The sequence below is a fragment of the Maniola hyperantus genome, chromosome 19 (genome assembly GCF_902806685.2).
Source record: "Maniola hyperantus chromosome 19, iAphHyp1.2, whole genome shotgun sequence".
NCBI classification, from domain to species: domain Eukaryota; kingdom Metazoa; phylum Arthropoda; class Insecta; order Lepidoptera; family Nymphalidae; genus Maniola; species Maniola hyperantus.
In genome coordinates, this window is record NC_048554.1 from 11,573,450 (window position 1) to 11,592,307 (window position 18,858).

General features: G+C 39.0%; 3 protein-coding genes across 3 annotated transcripts in view; 1 reads left to right on the forward strand and 2 right to left on the reverse strand.

Annotated features, from left to right (window-relative positions):
- Positions 1-1,887: 1,887 nt before the first annotated feature.
- On the reverse strand, positions 1,888-9,970 carry LOC117991404 (uncharacterized). The gene is made up of 3 exons (XM_034978998.2): positions 9,822-9,970; positions 4,230-4,399; positions 1,888-3,813 (listed from the first exon to the last, which is right to left on the reverse strand). Exons 2-3 carry the CDS (start codon positions 4,386-4,388, stop codon positions 3,712-3,714), a joined length of 261 nt encoding a protein of 86 aa, XP_034834889.1. The 5' UTR covers positions 4,389-4,399; positions 9,822-9,970; the 3' UTR covers positions 1,888-3,711.
- On the reverse strand, positions 5,753-9,837 carry LOC138402201 (sepiapterin reductase-like). Its single transcript, XM_069505090.1, has one exon. The coding sequence runs from the start codon at positions 9,809-9,811 to the stop codon at positions 9,008-9,010; it is 804 nt and encodes a 267-aa protein (XP_069361191.1). The 5' UTR covers positions 9,812-9,837; the 3' UTR covers positions 5,753-9,007.
- A 5,354-nt stretch (positions 9,971-15,324) lies between the features above and the next one.
- The window catches only part of Snoo (Sno oncogene), a 103,547-nt gene continuing 100,013 nt past the window's right edge, over positions 15,325-18,858 (forward strand). Inside the window, exon 1 of the mRNA XM_034978986.2 lies at positions 15,325-16,328. Within this exon, the coding sequence (XP_034834877.1) occupies positions 15,531-16,328 (798 nt within the window). The 5' untranslated portion in view covers positions 15,325-15,530. The remainder of the gene's footprint in view (positions 16,329-18,858) is intronic.

The following is an 18,858-nucleotide window of genomic DNA, read 5'->3' on the forward strand; positions in this document are numbered from 1 at the left end:
TTGATCAGTGCGCCCTTTTTGTATTGCGCTAACTTTTCCCCGCCAGGCTGCTTTTTATTTAAAATGTTGCAAGTCACTAACTACACTCCATAGAGCAGAAACAAAGAGGAGATGTTGTATTAAGATTTCCCTATGAAATATCGAGTGACATTTTGCGGGGTGAGGGGTTGTGGAACGCCGCCCACTTCTCAATTTTCCATCTGCGGGTTAGTAGCAAAACTACTCGCTTAGCGACCTAACATCGATATATTGATGTCACTACATAGTTCAGCTATCTCACACTAGATGTCAATAAGTGTAGAAATTACGTATAAAATTAGTTACAAATGAAATGTGATACCATTCATAGCATCAGAACGTCTGTCTGAATAACTTTGACACGATAAAACACAACATTTCATCCTTTTGTTCTTAAAAACGCGAAAACACACCGATAATACGAGTCTCAATATATGTGAACCTGACGAACGCAGACAGCATACTAACTAAGGCCCCGCCCACAGTGATGACGTCAGGACCTAGTTGAAAATCACAGTGCACAGTTGCTTAGGCCAACTCCTCTTTGTTTCTGCTCTATGCTACACTCAGTGAAGATGTCTATTTTCTAAGCAAAATAAGGTCAGATGATGTGTGGCGTCACTCTTGAGTTTGTTCGTCGATATAAACTTTAAAAGAAAAAAACACCGAATGCCTTATGTAGCTAGTAGAATACCTACTTAACGGGTTATTTTTTCATTTAAAGAAATATTTCCACGAGGAAATATAAAGGCATACCTACTCGCAATTAAATAAACGCGCGAAATAAAACACTACAATATAAAGTTGTTTAAAACTTGTACAGAAACGCGCGGAATAAATCCGCAGTGTTCACGCGGACTAAGTACACTACACAGTGTAGCTTGGACTAAAATACCTAATATTAAACAAGGGTTAACATTTGGAAGGTATTGATTAATCGATTAATTAATCAATTACTTATTTATTATGAGTACTTACCTAATTGAAACAGCTGTAATGTCTTGTTTATAATCGTCCGATGACCGTACGATTTTCAAGTTGTAAATTGTGATTTTCTACTAGGTATTTACTATTTATCATTTGTATATACCTAGGTACTTATTTAATATTTTGTAAATTGATGACTGATTAGTGATTACCATACGAATAAATATTTATTGATAAAGGGTTCTTTAAATTATCATCACCATATCAATTGACCGCCCCGGAGAAGGGCTTAGGATTTTTAGGGTTCCGTACCTCTAAATGAAAAACGGAACCCTCTGTCTGTCTGTCTGTCTGTCAAGAAACCTACAGGGTAGCATATATTTTAATAATTTTTAATAATATTGTAATGAAAAATAAACATGCAGTTATGAACCACCTTGTTCCTTAAATCATGCGCGATGCAATGCCCTACAACGCCATCTGTTGTCGATTTTATGAGTAAGAGAGGTCGCTCCCGGTCACCTCGCGGTGATTTTTGCAGCGTTTATTTTGGGGTTTATTGTCTGGTGGGAGGCTTCGGCCGTGGCTAGTTACCACTCTACCGGCCGTGCCGCCAAGCGATTTAAGAGTATCTATTGTATTTGTGATTGATCATAATCCTATTCGTTTCATTTAGTTTAGATTGATTTATTGTTATATTGATTTATTGTTATACTAGCTGAACCAGCAAACTTTTGACTACGGAACCCTACACTGCGCGTGGCCCGCCACGCACCTGGCCGGTTGATAATTTCCTTCCGTATATTTCATCTTTTCCTTTTATTTAATTAGATAAAAACTGTCGCGCTCCTTCAAGATAAGCCCGCTTCCATCTTAAGCGGCATCAACCTATTCAATCAATCACCATCTGATAAAGGATATTTTTAAAAATAAAACAAAAAGTATTACAAACTATATTTTATTTTATACACAGCCCCAAGTGGTTACATTATTGAGCACAGAACTAAGGATTTTGAAAGCTACTGGCACCGATTCTAAGCACAACCTAATTTTAGAGTATTCGCACACTCTTCTTACTATTGTAATATGAAAAGGACAGAAGCAGTTTGACATTTCTAAATTTAATTTTTAGATGGTAAAACCCGTGATTTTAGCACGCAGTCGCGAACCTACTGTTTAAATTTGTATTGTGCACTAAAAATTTACAGTCTTTAAATGTAAAAGTCATGTTCCGTTTCTTTGTTAGCATTGTTAAAAAGAAAAGGATGCAGATACTCTAAATTTAGTTTAGAGTAAGACAAAGGAATCAGTGCCATTGTACCATTCTTCAATATATCAAACTTAAAGCAAAAACAAATGAAAATCTTATATTTAAATTTTGCAAGGTTATTAATATTCAATACAAGGTCCAATTTACACTTCTGAAAGAACAATTTTTTAATTTAGACATCCAAAATGCAGTTCAAAACAAAATGCAGACGCGCAAAGTTACGCAAAACAAAACTAATAACCGTACCTTCAAAAACAAATACGGTGAGCGCACCAGTGCATACATGATCCCTCGTCTAATAAATACTTTAGATAACAAAATTAGAACCGAACTAACCAGATTTAATTTAAAATATAAGCTAAAATCCTATTATATTAACAAATTATAACGATCCCCATTTTTATATTAAATGTAATGTAACTTTTTGTTTCCGCACCAATATTTATGCAGTATGCAGTCTCTGTCGTATGTGTCACAAACACAAAACTATGAATTTGTCTTGAATTTTTAGGGTTCCGTACCTCAAAAGGAAAAAAGGAACCCTTTTAGGATCACTTTGTTGTCCGTCTGTCCGTCGCGTCGTCAAGAAAACCTATAGGGTAGGTACCTCCCGTTAACCTACAATCATGAAATTTAGTAGGTGGGTATTATAGCACAAGTAAAGATTAAATTCGAAAACCGTGAATTTGTGGTTACATCACGCAAAAAAATGCTCTCATATTATACTAAGCGAGTGTTTTGACGTTTAATAAAAAGTTGCTGATTTGACTAGTACCTATAGTCATCATCCCTACTATTGTATGAGCTTTGCCTATCTGAAAATTAATAACTTCATAATAACCTCGTAGCTTTCGTTTTTAAGTTCGTGTAAAAATTATCACCACTTACAAATGTAACAACCGACTATCAAAAAGTGTAATTACCTATTTTGAATAAACCACTTGATTTGATTTGATTGAAAAAAATACAGAAAAATTAACTACCGCTCCGATTAAAAATTGAACCTTGCGTTAAGGAACAAACAAAAGCTATAAGTCCCGCAAATTGCTAATGCACGTGGCCGCCATTTTAGTGACGTCAGCACTAGACTGAAGTTTCGAAGTGATGATATATTTTTGCTTAAATATACGTCAAATGACGTCAAAATGACATCATTTCGATGTTAATGGGACATAGCTCCAGCGCAATAGCAATTTGTGGGACTTATAATAAAAAACTTGTGGCCGTATAATGTTTGATATTAAACGACCGCTTGTGGCCATCTAGACATTTCCATGTATTTATAGTTTTCATAATAGGGGTGTCGTCTGTTGAAAAATAAATTATTTCACTATTTCATTCAAACTCGCATACTAAAGCGCGCGTATTGACGTTTGATAAATAGTTGCTGATTTGATTAGTTGGCAACATTCTTATTTCTAGCCTTTTTATTATGACGAAATAATATCACATAGTTCTCTATCTTTATATAGTTTTGTACGTTATAGTACGATCCGTCACCCGTAAGCCACTTCCTCCACGATGGTCTCCCAGGAGTCCGTGGACTCTGTCTCCCAGGAGTCGTCGTCATCGTCATCATACTCATCGTAGTAGGCCAGCTGGAAATAACCAAATATAATATATTTATGTTTTTAGTCCCGAAATTAATATTCAATCTATCAGTATATAACAATCGAATAACAATTAAACAATCGAAAAAAACGATTGTTCGATTGTTACAACTTGCATAGCGTGCGGGTCTGGGACGAATGAATTAAAAATCGAATACGCTCCGAAAGACAGTACGCTCCGATTAACTGAAGCGAACTTAGGTACTTAACTTTAGACTAAATCAAACAAATCAACAATCGATTGTTTGTTTGATTAATTCGATTGTTTTTTTTTTGCAATCGCTAAGTCTGGATCAAATGCGTTATTCTGATGAGTTTACAGTTTTATGCAATTTGAAATGAAGGCATATCTTACAAAGAAAATGATCAGGATTCTTCGAGTCCACATTACAGAAACTCCTCACCTCGTTCTCGTGCAAGCGATGCACGGTGTGCACTCTGATCTGGAACATCCAGGCCCGGCCCAGCAGCGCCACGGTGCCGCTCAGCAGCAGCGGCATGCTGAAGCGGCACTTCCACGCCAGGCTCATCAGGAAGATGAACAGGCTCTTTCGACCCCCCATCGTGGTATCATCTGGGGAATGAACTTTGATTGGTAACACGCAACACTTATCAAACGCTATCTTGTGCCTGAAGAGTCCACGCCCTGTAAGAAAGAAGCCAGCACATTGTGGCTAATTCTATTTGTTGCATAGTCTAAATATATAAAAGGAAAAGGTGACTGATTAATCTATCAACGCACAGCTTAAACTACTGGACGGATCGAGCTGAAATTTGGCATTCAGATAACTATTATGACGTAGGCATCCGCTAAGAAAGGATTTTTGAAAATTCAACCCCCAAAAGGGTGAAACAGGGATTTGCAATTTGTGTAGTCCACTCCGCCGCTCCGCGTTTATGGACAGATACAGTCCGCAACTCCGCTCCGCATCACTTTCTCGCTCCGCTCCGCATCAGTGGACAGGCAGCATTAGGTTAGTTTGTTAATTCCTTTCCTAAACAAATTTTGATTTAGTTTAAAAAAATCTGTTTCAAAATTCTTCACAAAATGTCCCAGGTTCGATTCTCGGGTAGAGTTTATGACAGAGTTAATTCATATTGTCATATCTTGATATCTTGTAGCGTTTACTATCATCATCAATATCATGATTAACTCATAGCCGGCTCACTACAGAGCACGGGTCTCCTCTCAGAGTGAGAAGGGTTTTGGCCATAGTCTACCACGCTGGCCAAGTGCGGATTGGCAGACTTCACACACCTTTGAGAACATTATGGAGAACTCTCAGGCATGCAGGTTTCCTTACGATGTTTTCCTTCACCGTTAAAGCAAATGATATTTTAATTACTTAAAAACGCACATAACTCCGAAAAGTTAAAGGTGCGTGCCCGGGATCGAACCCCCGACCTCCGATTGGGAGGCGGACGTCCTAACCACTAGGCTGCCACAGCTTCCAGGCATAGCATAGCATACATAGCCAGGCATAGCATATTTTTAACCAACTTCAAAAAAGCAGGAAAGGAGGTTCTCAATTGAAATGTCTGTTTTTTGTACGTTTGTTACGTCACGCGATTTCTCCGCCAAATATAAACTGATTTTGATGATTCTTTTCTTGTTTTTCAAGGAATTATGTAATTAATATTGGAATGCATTGAATAAATAAATGACTAAATGTATTGCCATTCGTCATACAAATTTTGACAGTTTCATATAACACGAGTTTCGTTCGGAATGACTCATCTAGTGTGTGGTAGAGAGGTCGTTGGTTTCAACAAAAATATTAATTCTTGATGTTAGCTATCCAAAATCACCACCCTCCATCTTATTCTAAAGCATTCTTCATATAAAAGAACCAAAAATAACTTATGAATGTAACTCATATGGAAAAATTTCAAAACCAAAAAGAAATAGGGTATAAAAACACAAGAGTTCAATTTCAAGCACTTTATTAATATGAATTGCATTCATAAAATATTTCGATACACGCATACAGTACAGAGATAAGTGGAATGTTATCTAGAAGTCTTTTGCTGATCGTTTATTGCAGCACGCGCCCAATTTTTTTAAAATTATTATTATCAGTAAACCCCCTGATATACATGCTGAAATTTTAGTGGCTGTCTTCCCGCGGCAGAAAGATTTGCTCTCAGTAGTACTTTCGAAACATCTAGTTAAAGTTAAACAATATAAAATGTTTTTGTTTTGAAATAATAATAATAAATCATAAACTCGAAAGTGTGAGAAACAATAGTAATTCACTAGACATCGTGAATAGTAGGCACATCCACTCGAACCAAGCTTCGAATAAAGTGAAAAAGTTTAGAGCAAAATAAGCTCTCGCGCGTAGTGATAAGGCATAAACTAGCCTGCACGCATGCGGTACTACTATTGGTTCAAGGTCTCATCATTCGAGTTTTGTTTTTCTCGATTGTAAATTTGCTATTTTTGACTCTAATATTTTTATTTATTTATAAATCGATTGTAATACCATGACAAACTCATTTCGCTTCGGGAAAACTACCATTACAATTTCAGCGTGTATTTAAGGGTCATTGAGTGTGGAAAAATTTAATTATTTACTAAATTTTCTTTTAACCTTTCAAAGTTTATTTATTTATTATTTAAAAAAATACATAGATTACTAAATAAATCTATTTATTTGTTCTCGGCACTGCCCAACGAACGTTGCGTAGATGCCGCGGAATTTTAAAAATCTACCTATAGGAGTTATTGTACAATTTAAAAGGGCTATAACCCAGACCCATAAAGCCGAAAAAAGCCGGGCTGAACGTATATTGACTGCTATCATTCGAGAATCTAGCGGGTCACAGTATTTAGCTTACTACAGATTATGACACCAAATATAAATACAGGACGCGGCAGAAAATAATGTAGGTACATCGACTTTTAGAAAGAGATAACGGTTTTGTAGAGCATTGTAGAGACAATGACGACAGAGGTCGTTGAGACCGACAAAACGTCACATAGGCATGAGTGACAGAGACAACGCTTTACAAAGCCGAAATCTCATTCTAAAGGTCGATGTACATTATTTTCTGCCGCGTACTGTAAATGCTGATTTCCGCTTTAAGGAGCTTATGACGTCATTGTATTCGGCACGTGCTATAATCTGCGACCAGTTTTTAAGTACAAATATATTAGAAACCTTCAACTTTATGTATTACTACTATACTATAAGTTATAACTATATTTTTATTATTTAACAACAACACAGTCGCTAGACAGAGGAACACACAAACGTTATTTGGAATGCAAGTTTGTCTTGAGCTTAACAACACCAATTTTTAGTAGGTATGTTGTTATAGTTGACGCATTTTAAACTGAGTCGTCGAGTTATCTGTTTCGCTCGCACTTACCTACGACCTGTAAGTGCGAGCGAAATAGACAGATAACTCGACGACTCAGTTTAAAATGCGTCGACTATAGGCTGCTTTTCCACCAGAGATGTGCTATGCACAGAGGCAGATTATCCCTTAGGGGCGCGAGGTGACAAAGGGGCGCGCGCAATCATGTAGAATTCCATTACATGGCCATAATTATGCCTACTAATATTATCTTGGAGTGACCGATACTGCCTGTTCTTTAATATACCAAAGTGTCATGACGTGATTTTCTTCACTCGTTCACATAAATAGTATAATCACCAACAACCAGCTATGCAATGAGACGATTCCTCGTTCTTTCGAAGTTAGTAAAAAATTTAATATGGCTTTTAGAGGGGCGCCTATGAGGTGCTTGCCTAGGGCGCTCTCGACATTTAATCCGCCTCTGGCTATGCAGCTATACTGTGAGGAGGTCAAAGCTAGGCTACGAAACTATGTGACCGTTTCCAGTTCCACTAATGCTAAGTGGTATAGCGGAGCGGGTAAGATGTGCTATGAAGATGCGCCGCCGCAGGGTAGCCGTGCGACGTAGATGCGCGACTCTAGCTAAGCGATGCATCGACAGTAAGAAGAACAGGCTACACCACTCGCTATCATCCATAGCATGCATCCCTTTATATAAAAAACATAGCTTCCTTGAACCAGTTTCCACCAATGCAAAGCTATGAGGGCAATGAAAATGACTGTTGGACATGGTGTAACCAGAACGCAGGCAAAACCGAAGACAGGGACCTATAATTTTGTAAAAGTTTACGATATATATTGCAAATAAAACATCTGACTGATGACGCCAGAAGTCAACGAACTTTTCTTCAGAAGCGAAGTTGCGGGTTTGAGAAATACTATATGACTAAAACTACAAAATAAAGCAAATGGTTATTGGTATTGGATTGTGTTTAGGTAGTATAACAATAACACCAAGTTTTTGCCAGCGTTCTGGTTACCCTGTATAATATATATCACACATATCCATAGCAAAGTAGCATAACACATCTCTGATGGTAAAGCAACCTTAAAATTTAGTTGAACTAAATTGACAGTATGTAATTTTATAATTTTACAGTAGCTATCTAGTAATATGATATGATTAAAATATTTAAGTTACCAAAACAAAAACGGATAAAACAACTGATATCACATATAAAAGTAAATTGTAGATATATAAAGTAAATAACGCCATTTAACATCACGATTTTGATGAAATTCTTATAACTTTTTTAGAAAGTATAATTGAAAATAACTACATATTATATCCTATAGCCTGTTTATACCTAAAATACACATAAAACAGCTGATATACTTAACATCCAAAATGAGTATAATATGCTCCATTAAAATATGGCTCAAAATTACTTAGTGCCATTCTTTCCTCACCATACTAGATAGAAAAAGAGAGCTAATATCAATTATTAGTCCTGCCCCCCAATTGTGTAAGAAAAACGTATTAATCGTTATCGTAATCGTCAACAAATTCTGCCCCTGGATTTTATTCATTTATTTATTTATTTATTTATTTATTGATTGGCTGTGAAAAAATGTAAACAGCGAATCAACCAATCAAAGGGCAGAATTTTTCGACGATTACGATAACGATGAATACGTTTTTCTTCCACAATCGGGAAACTGACTCCTGTCATTTCAGTTACGCTAAAAGATTTATACCATAATATTTTGAAATTTGTTATAGCATTTTTACCATAAATCGAACATCATAATTCATGTTAGATTCGTGAAGATAACCATGTTTAAGAGATTCCAAATTTCCAAAATTTTATTCAAGTTATTCATCATCGAAATAATCGACATGTTCCCCTGGCAAGAATTTGCCAGAAAGCAAGACTTTCATGCACTTTTTGGCTGTGACTTCCGGCTTTAGCAGCGTGCCCTGGTTTTTGAAAGACGTGAAGACATCTCTAAGATTGTCGTTTATGGCTTCCTCTAAAACGTTGTCGATCATAGCTGTCTCAACGGGCCCAGGGGAATAGTTGAGGACCTTGATATGTTTCTTTTCCTCGGCCAGCACTCTGAAATACATTTCTCTCGCAGCTTTACCGCTGCAGTAGTAAGCCATGCCTCCCATAGGCTTGATAGCGCATAGCGATGTTATATTGACAATGACAACCCTTTCTTCCACCTCTTCAAAGAGTTTGAGGAACTGAGTATTGAGAGAAATCACTTTAAAAACATTCAAGTCATAATATTTGCGGAGTTCTGGTACATTTTCCATACGTGCAGTTTCCACTGCCAAATTGCCAAGTGACCCGACATTATGGAAGATCAGCCCTGTTTCAAAGTCGGTGACTTTGCGTCCGGATAATGCTTGCTTCAAAATATCCATAATTTGTTCCTCTGAAGCTGTCGATAAGTCTACAGAGTTGTAAGTGACTTTAACTTTCTCGGACTCGCACAAACTTGCAGTGACTGCAAGTTCTTGTTTCTTCCGTGCCAAAAGTAGCATGATAGAGTTTGGTCCGAGACATTTTGCAACTTCCACTGCAATCGCCCGACCTATACCCTGAGAAGCGCCTGATACGACACAGAAAGATGGCCCGGAAAGGTCTATGTTAGATGATGAGGATGCCATGGTTACTTACAAGGGGTCACCGGGGTCCTAGAAAATCCTAGTCCTATTCTTGATCTTGAAGGAGTTTTTCCGATTCAGTGTCTCCGATGACAGGATCCAAGTCGCAACCCTCTCGCATCAACCGATCAATGCAGTCTGCTCTGTACGCTGACAAATTCTCCACAACTTTGTTCTTATTTTTCAACTTCTTCAATTTTCTTTCTGGAAAATTTATGTATTAAATTGAATATTTATATTCTACAACTATTCTTCATACAAGTCTTGGGGTGATTGAGTAATACTTGCACAAATAAATTTTGATTGTAATGACTTTAAGATAACCTTAGTTATCTATGTACCTAAATATTCATAGTAACAGATTTTTTAAGAGATAAGAACAGTACTATTGTTGCTGAGTAAGGGTGAGATCTATAGAGCGCACTCTGACTTTGCTTAGACTTAAGACAGAGTTAAAACGAGACAGTATATCCCTCACATAAATCTGTCTTGTTTTAACTCAATCTTAAGTCTGAGCAACGTCAGAGTGCGCTCTATAGATCTCAGCCTAAGAGCTAGTTTGGTGATGGTACATCCATAGTGATCTAAGTAACATTATTCTCAAAATAAAGATTTTTAATGCAGCCTGCAGGTGTTTAGAGAAAGTTTAGACTTAGAAAGAGATTTGAATTCAAATTTCAAAAAAAAATCAAAGAAAAAGTTGAATGGCTGAATACTGAAAATTATTTATTAGTTACTAGATCATGTCTGCCACTTTGTCAGCATGTATTTAGGTTTTTTTTTTAATCCTCTGGGAACTCTGCTTTTCCAGAATAAAAAGTTTCCTATGTCAATTTTCAGGACGCAAGCTACCAGAATCCTGTGGAAACTCTTTGATTTTCTGGATCAAAAGTAGCCATGTCTGTCCGCGGGATGTAGTTAACTCTGTACACATCAAAATTGGTTAAATATTTGGGCCGTGAAACTCTAGCAGACAGATCGACACACACATTTATAATATTAAGTATGGATTAGTATGGATTGATATGGAAATCTGTCATTGACTAGATGTACACAGATGAGCCAAGAACACATAAATTTAAACAAAGACTTCTTAACTTGTAAGATTCTTTTCTATAATCAATATTAATATTATAATTATGCAAAAGTGTGTGCCTCTATGTTTCTCTGCTCTTAATAATCATAGCCCTAAATTTTGACAAAATTTGGTACAGATAGCTTGCATCCCGGGGATAGATATAGCCTACTTTTTGTCCAAGAAAATTAGTTCCAAAAGGATTTTTGAAAATTTTAAATTCATGCAGATGCAGTCATAGGCATCATCTAACATTAAATATTATGTGGTGGGTATATATACTTAGTTGAAAATATTACAATAAAACTTAAAGCTAGCCTTATCTAATTACGATACAAATCACGCCCACGTGGAATGGTGCCAAGAATACTGGCTGCATTTCCGCGCTGAACAGCCAGGCTGATCCGTGGCGCAAAAAATTAACCAGCTCTTCTGCCACCAGATGAGGCTATTAATCGTTGTGAAATGTCTCATATATCATGACATATTGACATAATCATGTGATTTCAATAAATGCATAAAACTTTAATGAAATGCTGATGTAGGTAGGTGTTATAATGTCAAGTACAAGTTTTTCAAAAGGTTCAAAGTGCAACTACCAATGTGGGCCCTGCAGATATACTTACAAACATTCTTACCTAGAATAGCAAGATACTCAGCGGAATCGGCCAATTTATCACTCTTCTCTGGTTTGAAGTCGTCTTCAAATTCGGTTTCAGTCGACGTGCTTTTAATTTGACAACCCCAAGGATCCATCAAAACCTGCGCAATTACGGATTACTTTGTCACTCCACGGTAAATAATGTAAATATAACTTTTATTTACGCTTTAATTACAATCGTAGCAGATACTTTGAGCATGGGTAATAAAATGATAGTATGAGATGACTTTCTGTTTTACTTTACAGCACACGTTTCTCAAGGGAATTGCTTACTATGTATTATTATTATGTAGCTATACTTACATGAACTATGAAGGATCAGAAAGCCGAATCACGAATGGGCTATTATTATATTAATTGTGAAAGTGATTAGAAAAAACTTTGAGCTGTGCAAAATACGCAACCATTTAGAAACCATTTAATTCACCAGAATTTTTTTATACTCAACTTCAACTTGACAATGACAGTTCACAGTTACCACCAGTGTTTTCACTTACAATTATGGTTTTACCCAGTTTTACCCTAGTTTCTGTAGGAGTTCGCGATAAAATTACCCAAATTTTTTGTAATACCCTGATAGGGCGTATAAGACCCGCAAAATGCTAATGCGCGTGGCCGCCATTTTTGTGATGTCAGCACTAAAATGCTAATTGAAATGGGTATTCTTTTTTATCTTTAGTTGTGGAAGAATTCAGCGCCATCTATGAAAATTTTATTGAACGTTTCCCTGAAACTTCCTCATTATAATCTGACAACATCGTTACATAACGTTCTTAATATCATTTCACGATCCTAAATCTTGTGGTGCTTGTGACGAAGAAGGTGTTTAGTTATCATTTTCTTCTATTTTAAATTTACAGTATGTACCTACTTCTGGCTCTCAGTCTCATACGAATAATAATTAATAGCCAGGTAAATAGTTAATTACTAATAATTTATTATACCTATAAAATAGGTACCTACGCTATTGAAAACATGCCCTTTTCTAGCCCTTTTGAGCTTTTCCCCTTTGATAAATATCTAAAACAACAATGGCACCGATTCCGTTGTCTTTCTCTAAACTAAATTTAGAGTATCTGCATCCTTTTCTTTTTAACAATGCTAAAAAGGGACAGAACATGAACTTTACATTTAGAGACTCTAAATTTTAGTGCACACTACAAATTTAAACAGTAGGCTCGCGACTGTGCATTAAAATCACGGGTTTTGCCATCTAAAAATTAAATTTAAAACTGTCAAACTCGTTCTGCCCTTTTCATATTACGTTAGTAAGAATAGGATGCGAATACTCCAAAATTAGGTTGTGCTCAGAATCAATTATCAATATAAAATTTAAAATGTTAGGTTGATTTAAAAAATAAGATTACCCCAAATTATTGAACGTTTTAGCAAGTTTAATTGTATTCCCCAAATTGTCCTAAATGCCTGTCAATATAAAAAAATACCTAAAACGTTGAAAAATACCTGATATGAGTCGTTTTACCCTAAAATAGGGCGAAATCCGCAAAAGTAGAAACACTGGTTACTTAAAATTACTTTTTGACAGAAATACCACAGACTGCACACACAGATTTAAAAATAGTTTAAAATATTATGGTGGGTAACTTTGGATCTACAGCAGCGTCTAAAAAGCCCAATCTAGCCAAACATAACAATATTATATGGGTAGGGAAACGTGCACGTCCCATAACACTTTATACCAGGCACGTTGTGTCGATTTGGAAGTAGTATTTTCATTTAAAAGTAGCTGATGCCTGCGACTTCGAGTAGATTTGGGTTTGTAGAAATCCCTTGGGAATCCGTTCCTTTTTCTTACTGACATAGTAGACCACTTTATAAATCACCACGATTTAGGAATGCAATTCCTTTCAGCATCAGGGTTGAGGAGTTGGGTCATCGAGTTCAACGATATTTAAGTCTTTACTTGGTAGGTACGTACACACAATTCGAATTTAATTTACATCCGATCCCATCAGTTTTGGTGGTCAGATCCCCTGCAGCATCAGGATTGAGAAGTTGGAATCCAAATTTTTTGTGGGACAAAGTCGCAAAGTTTATCTATCGTTTAAAAAAAATTACGCAAATCGGTTCAGAAATTTTGGAGATTTCTGTGTACATAGGAAGAACCTCATTTTTTAAAAATCGTTTAAAAAAGTAGTTAGTTAGTCCTTTGTAAATCCTCTACTTGTCTGTGAAAGTCCCGTCAAAATAGGTTCGGTTGTTCCGAAGATTAGACCGTTCAAACGGACAGACAGACAGATAATTTTTTTAAAACATGTGATTCCACGCGGATGAAGTCGCGAGCATAAGCTAGAATGGAACTAAATTGAAATGGATTGTTTAGTATGTAATTGTATTCATAGATCGCAGTTTCTTATCCGGCTCGAAGGACCAAAAACATGGGCAGGTGTTGAGCAGTGAGTGTACGCCTTCATAGTAAGTATTAGGTAGGTATTACCCAGTATTACCTTAACAAAATGTGAAATGTTCTTTAATAAATATTTTTATTTTATTTCTAAAAGACAAGGCAAGAAGGCTTAGAGGAAGTATGAACTGCTCTGGTTCCAAATTAATACTATATTGTGACGCAACGAACTCTAGAAAAGTATCGCAGCAAAATACGGCGCGTAATGTATGGGTACTCAGAAGCATGATTATAAAATGCTTTGTTTATCAAACCTAGGAAAATTGAGTTGTATTGCGACGGAATAAAGTATAACTTGCAATGGCATATTTAATTCGTGCTAAAAGTCTATCACTTTGGTTAGATGGTGTGAAAAAATATTGTCTAACAAGCTAAAAATAGAGTTCTATTTGCAGTGTATGTTTGTTAAGTGATAAAAGCAGTTTTCACGGAGCTGCGAGCGGTCGCACTAGACGCAGCTGCCGCCCCGCCCCGCGCTCCGCACCTCCACCCGTCCCGCCGCACCCCGCGCATACCCCGCGCGTGTCGGGCTTTCACAGAGTAACCAGACAGATATGTAAATCTAATAAGTATATCAATGTCTAATTGGTTTTGTCTCTCAGATGCTGTAAGTAGGTATCGAAGAAATATTTTCTTTTACAATATGATTTTCTAGTTTTTAAGCGTTGACGTATACTTTAGAATATGTAGGTATTTTAATTGATATGAATGTAAGACCATCCAACTAGATTATTTTTAATGAAAATATTATACCTACTTCCCTGAAAAACCTATTAGAATCTTGTTTGTTTGGGTAATCGTTTTTGTAATTTCTTTTTGTATAAATTGAGCTTATTACATTAAATAGTGTTTAATTAAAATTATTTGTTTGTTTGCTTTATCTGAAGACTGGTTTTTTTCGCGACTTGTTCACGTGACATACCTACTTAATTTACAGTCGGGATAAAGTATCTAGATACCTAGACCGATCACTGAAAGAATTTTCATATTTAGATCCGGAGATTATCCTGTAAGGATAGGGTATCCTTATAGGGTTCCTTACATCCTAAGTTACAAATTTACCTGTACCTACCTACGTAAATGTATAATTATTTGCGTAAATATACTTACTCGTAATATTCACTTAACTTAATAAGTAATTGCTATTAATGATAATATTTTGTACCTAGTTGAAAATGAAAGTAAAACAAGCTGAAGGTATTTGTACATTTAGTCGCGTGTGCGTGTGGTAGTCTTTGACGCGGGCGGCCATTCTGGATATTTTGACGGGAAGGTCGGTCACGTGACGCGGCGGCGGCGCGCGGGGGACGGCGCGCGGGGGGCGCCGGCTAGACTCTCCAGTAGCCGCGCCGTCCGTCTGCTGCTTTGACTGCGCCGCGCGCCTCGCCCTCGCCCCGCGCCCGCACTACGTCGCCGACCGACGCGGACGCTCGACGTGTCACGAGCGTTACAGTGCCAGTGAACGCGGAGACGGAGAGATCGAGGACCTCGCTGGGACGGCGTGGATCGCGGCGGCGGGCATGGCCGCGCCGCGCTGAGGCGGGGCTCGCGCTCGCCCGCCATGGACGTGGTGGCGCCGCACATCAGCTCCGTGCTGCGCACGTACCAGGCCAGCGCGCCGCGCTCGCTGCAGGGCCCGGGCGGGGCGCTGCGCGCGCCGCCGCCGCCGCCGCCGCGCGCCGCGCCGCCCATCCCGCTGGGCCCGGCCGCCGACGCGCTGGGCGAGCGCGGCGAGACGGCGCTGGAGGGCGAGCCCGTGGCGTGCTTCAGCGTGGGCGGCGAGCGGCGCCTGTGCCTGCCGCAGATCCTCACCTCGGTGCTGACGGACTTCACGCTGGAGCAGATCAACCGCGTGTGCGACGTGCTGCAGATCTACTGCTCGCGCTGCACGCCCGAGCAGCTGCACGAGCTGAAGGCGGAGGGTGTGCTGCCGCGCTCGGCGCCGTCGTGCGGGCTCATCACGCAGACGGACGCCGAGCGCCTGTGCGCCGCGCTGCTGCACGCGCCGCGCGCCGCGCCGCGCAAGCTGGCCGGCTTCCGCGTGTACCACGAGTGCTTCGGCGGCGCGCGCGGCGTGTGCGCGGCGGCCGCGGGGCTGGTGCAGTGCGCCGAGTGCCGGGGCGTGTTCGCGCCGCGCCGCTTCGTGGCGCACTCGCACGCCACGGAGCACCGCACGTGCCACTGGGGCTTCGACTCGGCGCGCTGGCGCCGCTTCCTGCTGCTGGCGGACGACGAGCCGGAGCCCGACAAGTGCGCCGCGCTGCTGGACGAGCTGGCCGAGCGCGAGGCGAGCGAGCCGCCGCCGCCGCCGCCGCTCGTCAAGCAACAGCAGCTGCCAGTGCCGCTCAAACGGAAACAGGTCAGTCCCTTTGCTCTACACTTATACATTACTTAGTAGGTAGGTACCTAGTTAGATTAGTTTGTAGAAAATGCTTACTTCTTGATTTTGATAAGCAGGTCATCTGCTTCCTCTACACGTCTTGTACATCAGTATCTACAAATCTACAGTAGTCAAATTGATTTTTATGAAATGACTTTACTTCTTCAGTTTAATAAGCTGGTCATAAAAACCACCGGATTTCACCCTATAATCAACAACAACACCAGCTGAATTGAAACTTCAACAACCACCGCAAATCTATTGATTCTTCAACAACCACTACAAGTCCCCCAATTGAATCTTCAACAACCAACACGAGTCCCCCTATTGAATATTCAACAACCACCACCAGTCCCCCTATTGAATTTTCAACAACCACCACAAGTCCCTCTATTGAATCTTCAACAACCATTACAAGTCCCCCTATTGAATCTTCAACAACCACTACAAGTCCCCCCATTGAATCTTCAACAACCACCACAAGTCCCCCTATTGAATCTTCAACAACCACTACAAGTCCCCCCATTGAATCTTCAACAACCACCACAAGTCCCCCTATTGAATCTTCAACAACCACTACAAGTCCCCCCATTGAATCTACAACAACCACCACAAGTCCCCCTATTGAATCTTCAACAACCACTACAAGTCCCCCTATTGAATCTTCAACAACCACTACAAGTCCCCCTATTGAATCTTCAACAACCTCTACAAGTCGCCCTATTGAATTTTCAACAACCACCACAAGCCCCTCTATAGAATTTCCCACCAACACAATTTCCAAATCCAATAGGTCACAACATAAAATCTCTAAATCGATGTTCACTAATCCGTATCGCCAGAACTTTGGTAGGCATGCTCCCTTATCATGTCCAATCATTTTCGTAATTAACAAATTCCTTGCCAAAATCATTTCTAGGAATTGGCCTTCTCAAGCAAATCTCATTCTGCGTCTCATAAATTCAAATTAGAGTTAATGAAACTGGAAATTTCTATTTCCTTTATGTTCCCAAAGCAATGAAATGAGAATTCAACCTCGTTTTGGATTTGCCCATTGATTTGCCAAAAAAGTTTCAAAAAGATTGAACAAATTATCATCATGACCCTAGCCTATCTAAAAGCTATCCTTATTCTATCTCTTCCATGAATTTAGTTAGTATTGGTAGTGCTGTAGAAATGGGTAGACCCAGAAACATTAGTACATACCTAGGTACATTCTTTCTACCAGTAGTTTTAGTTTCTCTAAAAAGTCTTACGTAGAGAATTTACCGTAAAATGCGACGCAATTTTGTGTAATTTAGAGTTAACACTTGTACGTAATACAAACTTTATCTTTATTATTTAGAAATTAGTTTCAAGTTGTGAGTTCTTCACATATAAATAGACGCTTATTTTATAATCCTATACCATTGAGAAATACATGTAGCATTCTAATTAGAATCTCATTAATAAATTCTAGTGTTTTCCACTTTCATCAGACTCTTTTGAATTCCGCTCGCCGAGTTATGGCTGTATTATTCCCCATACCTATTATTCTATTAGTATAGTGCCATTGTAAGAGTAGAGAATAATAATCGGGGTTAGTGTACCTATAGACATTGACAGTCAAAGCTTTAAGCATCAGGTTTTCAAACACGTTTTGTGATGCGAATTCTTTTTCTTTTTGAATGAGAAAGAAGCGTCGCTTTAAACAAATACTGTGTGCAGGTGCTCGCTGTAAGTTTTTTTAAATAGAAACAGCGAGCAAACGAGCAGGCGGGCAACCTGATGTTAAGTGATGACCGCTGTCCATGAACATGCAGCACCAGAGGAACTGCCGAAGCGTTATTATAGTCCACCCCTTGAATTAAACCATGTTGTAATCTAGTGGTGTAGTGTAGTTTTGAGTAAACAAAACTTACTGGGGTAAGTGGTTATGTCAGTATGGCCGTTTACAGGCTTCAGCTGTGGCTAGTTACCACCGTGTCGGCAAAGCTGTACCTACCTACCGCCAAGCGATTTGGCGTTCTGGTAAGATTCCGCTTAGAAATCTAACTGACATACCCCTTCCAAGTTAGCCCGCTTCTAACTTAGACTGCATCATCAATTACAGTACGCGGCAGAAAGTAATGTAGGTACATCGACATTAAGAAGGAGATAGCAGATTTGTAGAGCACTGTCTCTATCGTTGAAACCGACAAAACGTCATAGGTATGAGTGACAGAGATAACGCTCTACAAAGCCGAATTGTCATTTTAAAGGCCGATGTACTAGACTTTCTGCCGCGTACTATACCACCAGATGAGATCGCAGTGAATGGCTAACTTGTAATTGAATAATAATAAAAACAAGGAGGGGTAAGTGGGTTTAGTAAAAGAAATTACCTTATCTCTTCCAAGTCAGTCTGCTACCATTTTCATATTGAAATCGAAGATATTGAAGGTCGCTTGCAGCTGAGCTTTGCAAGTGACACAACACCTCAATACGGAGATTAGGACAGCGCTCCGTTAACACCTTGGTAGCCTATGCT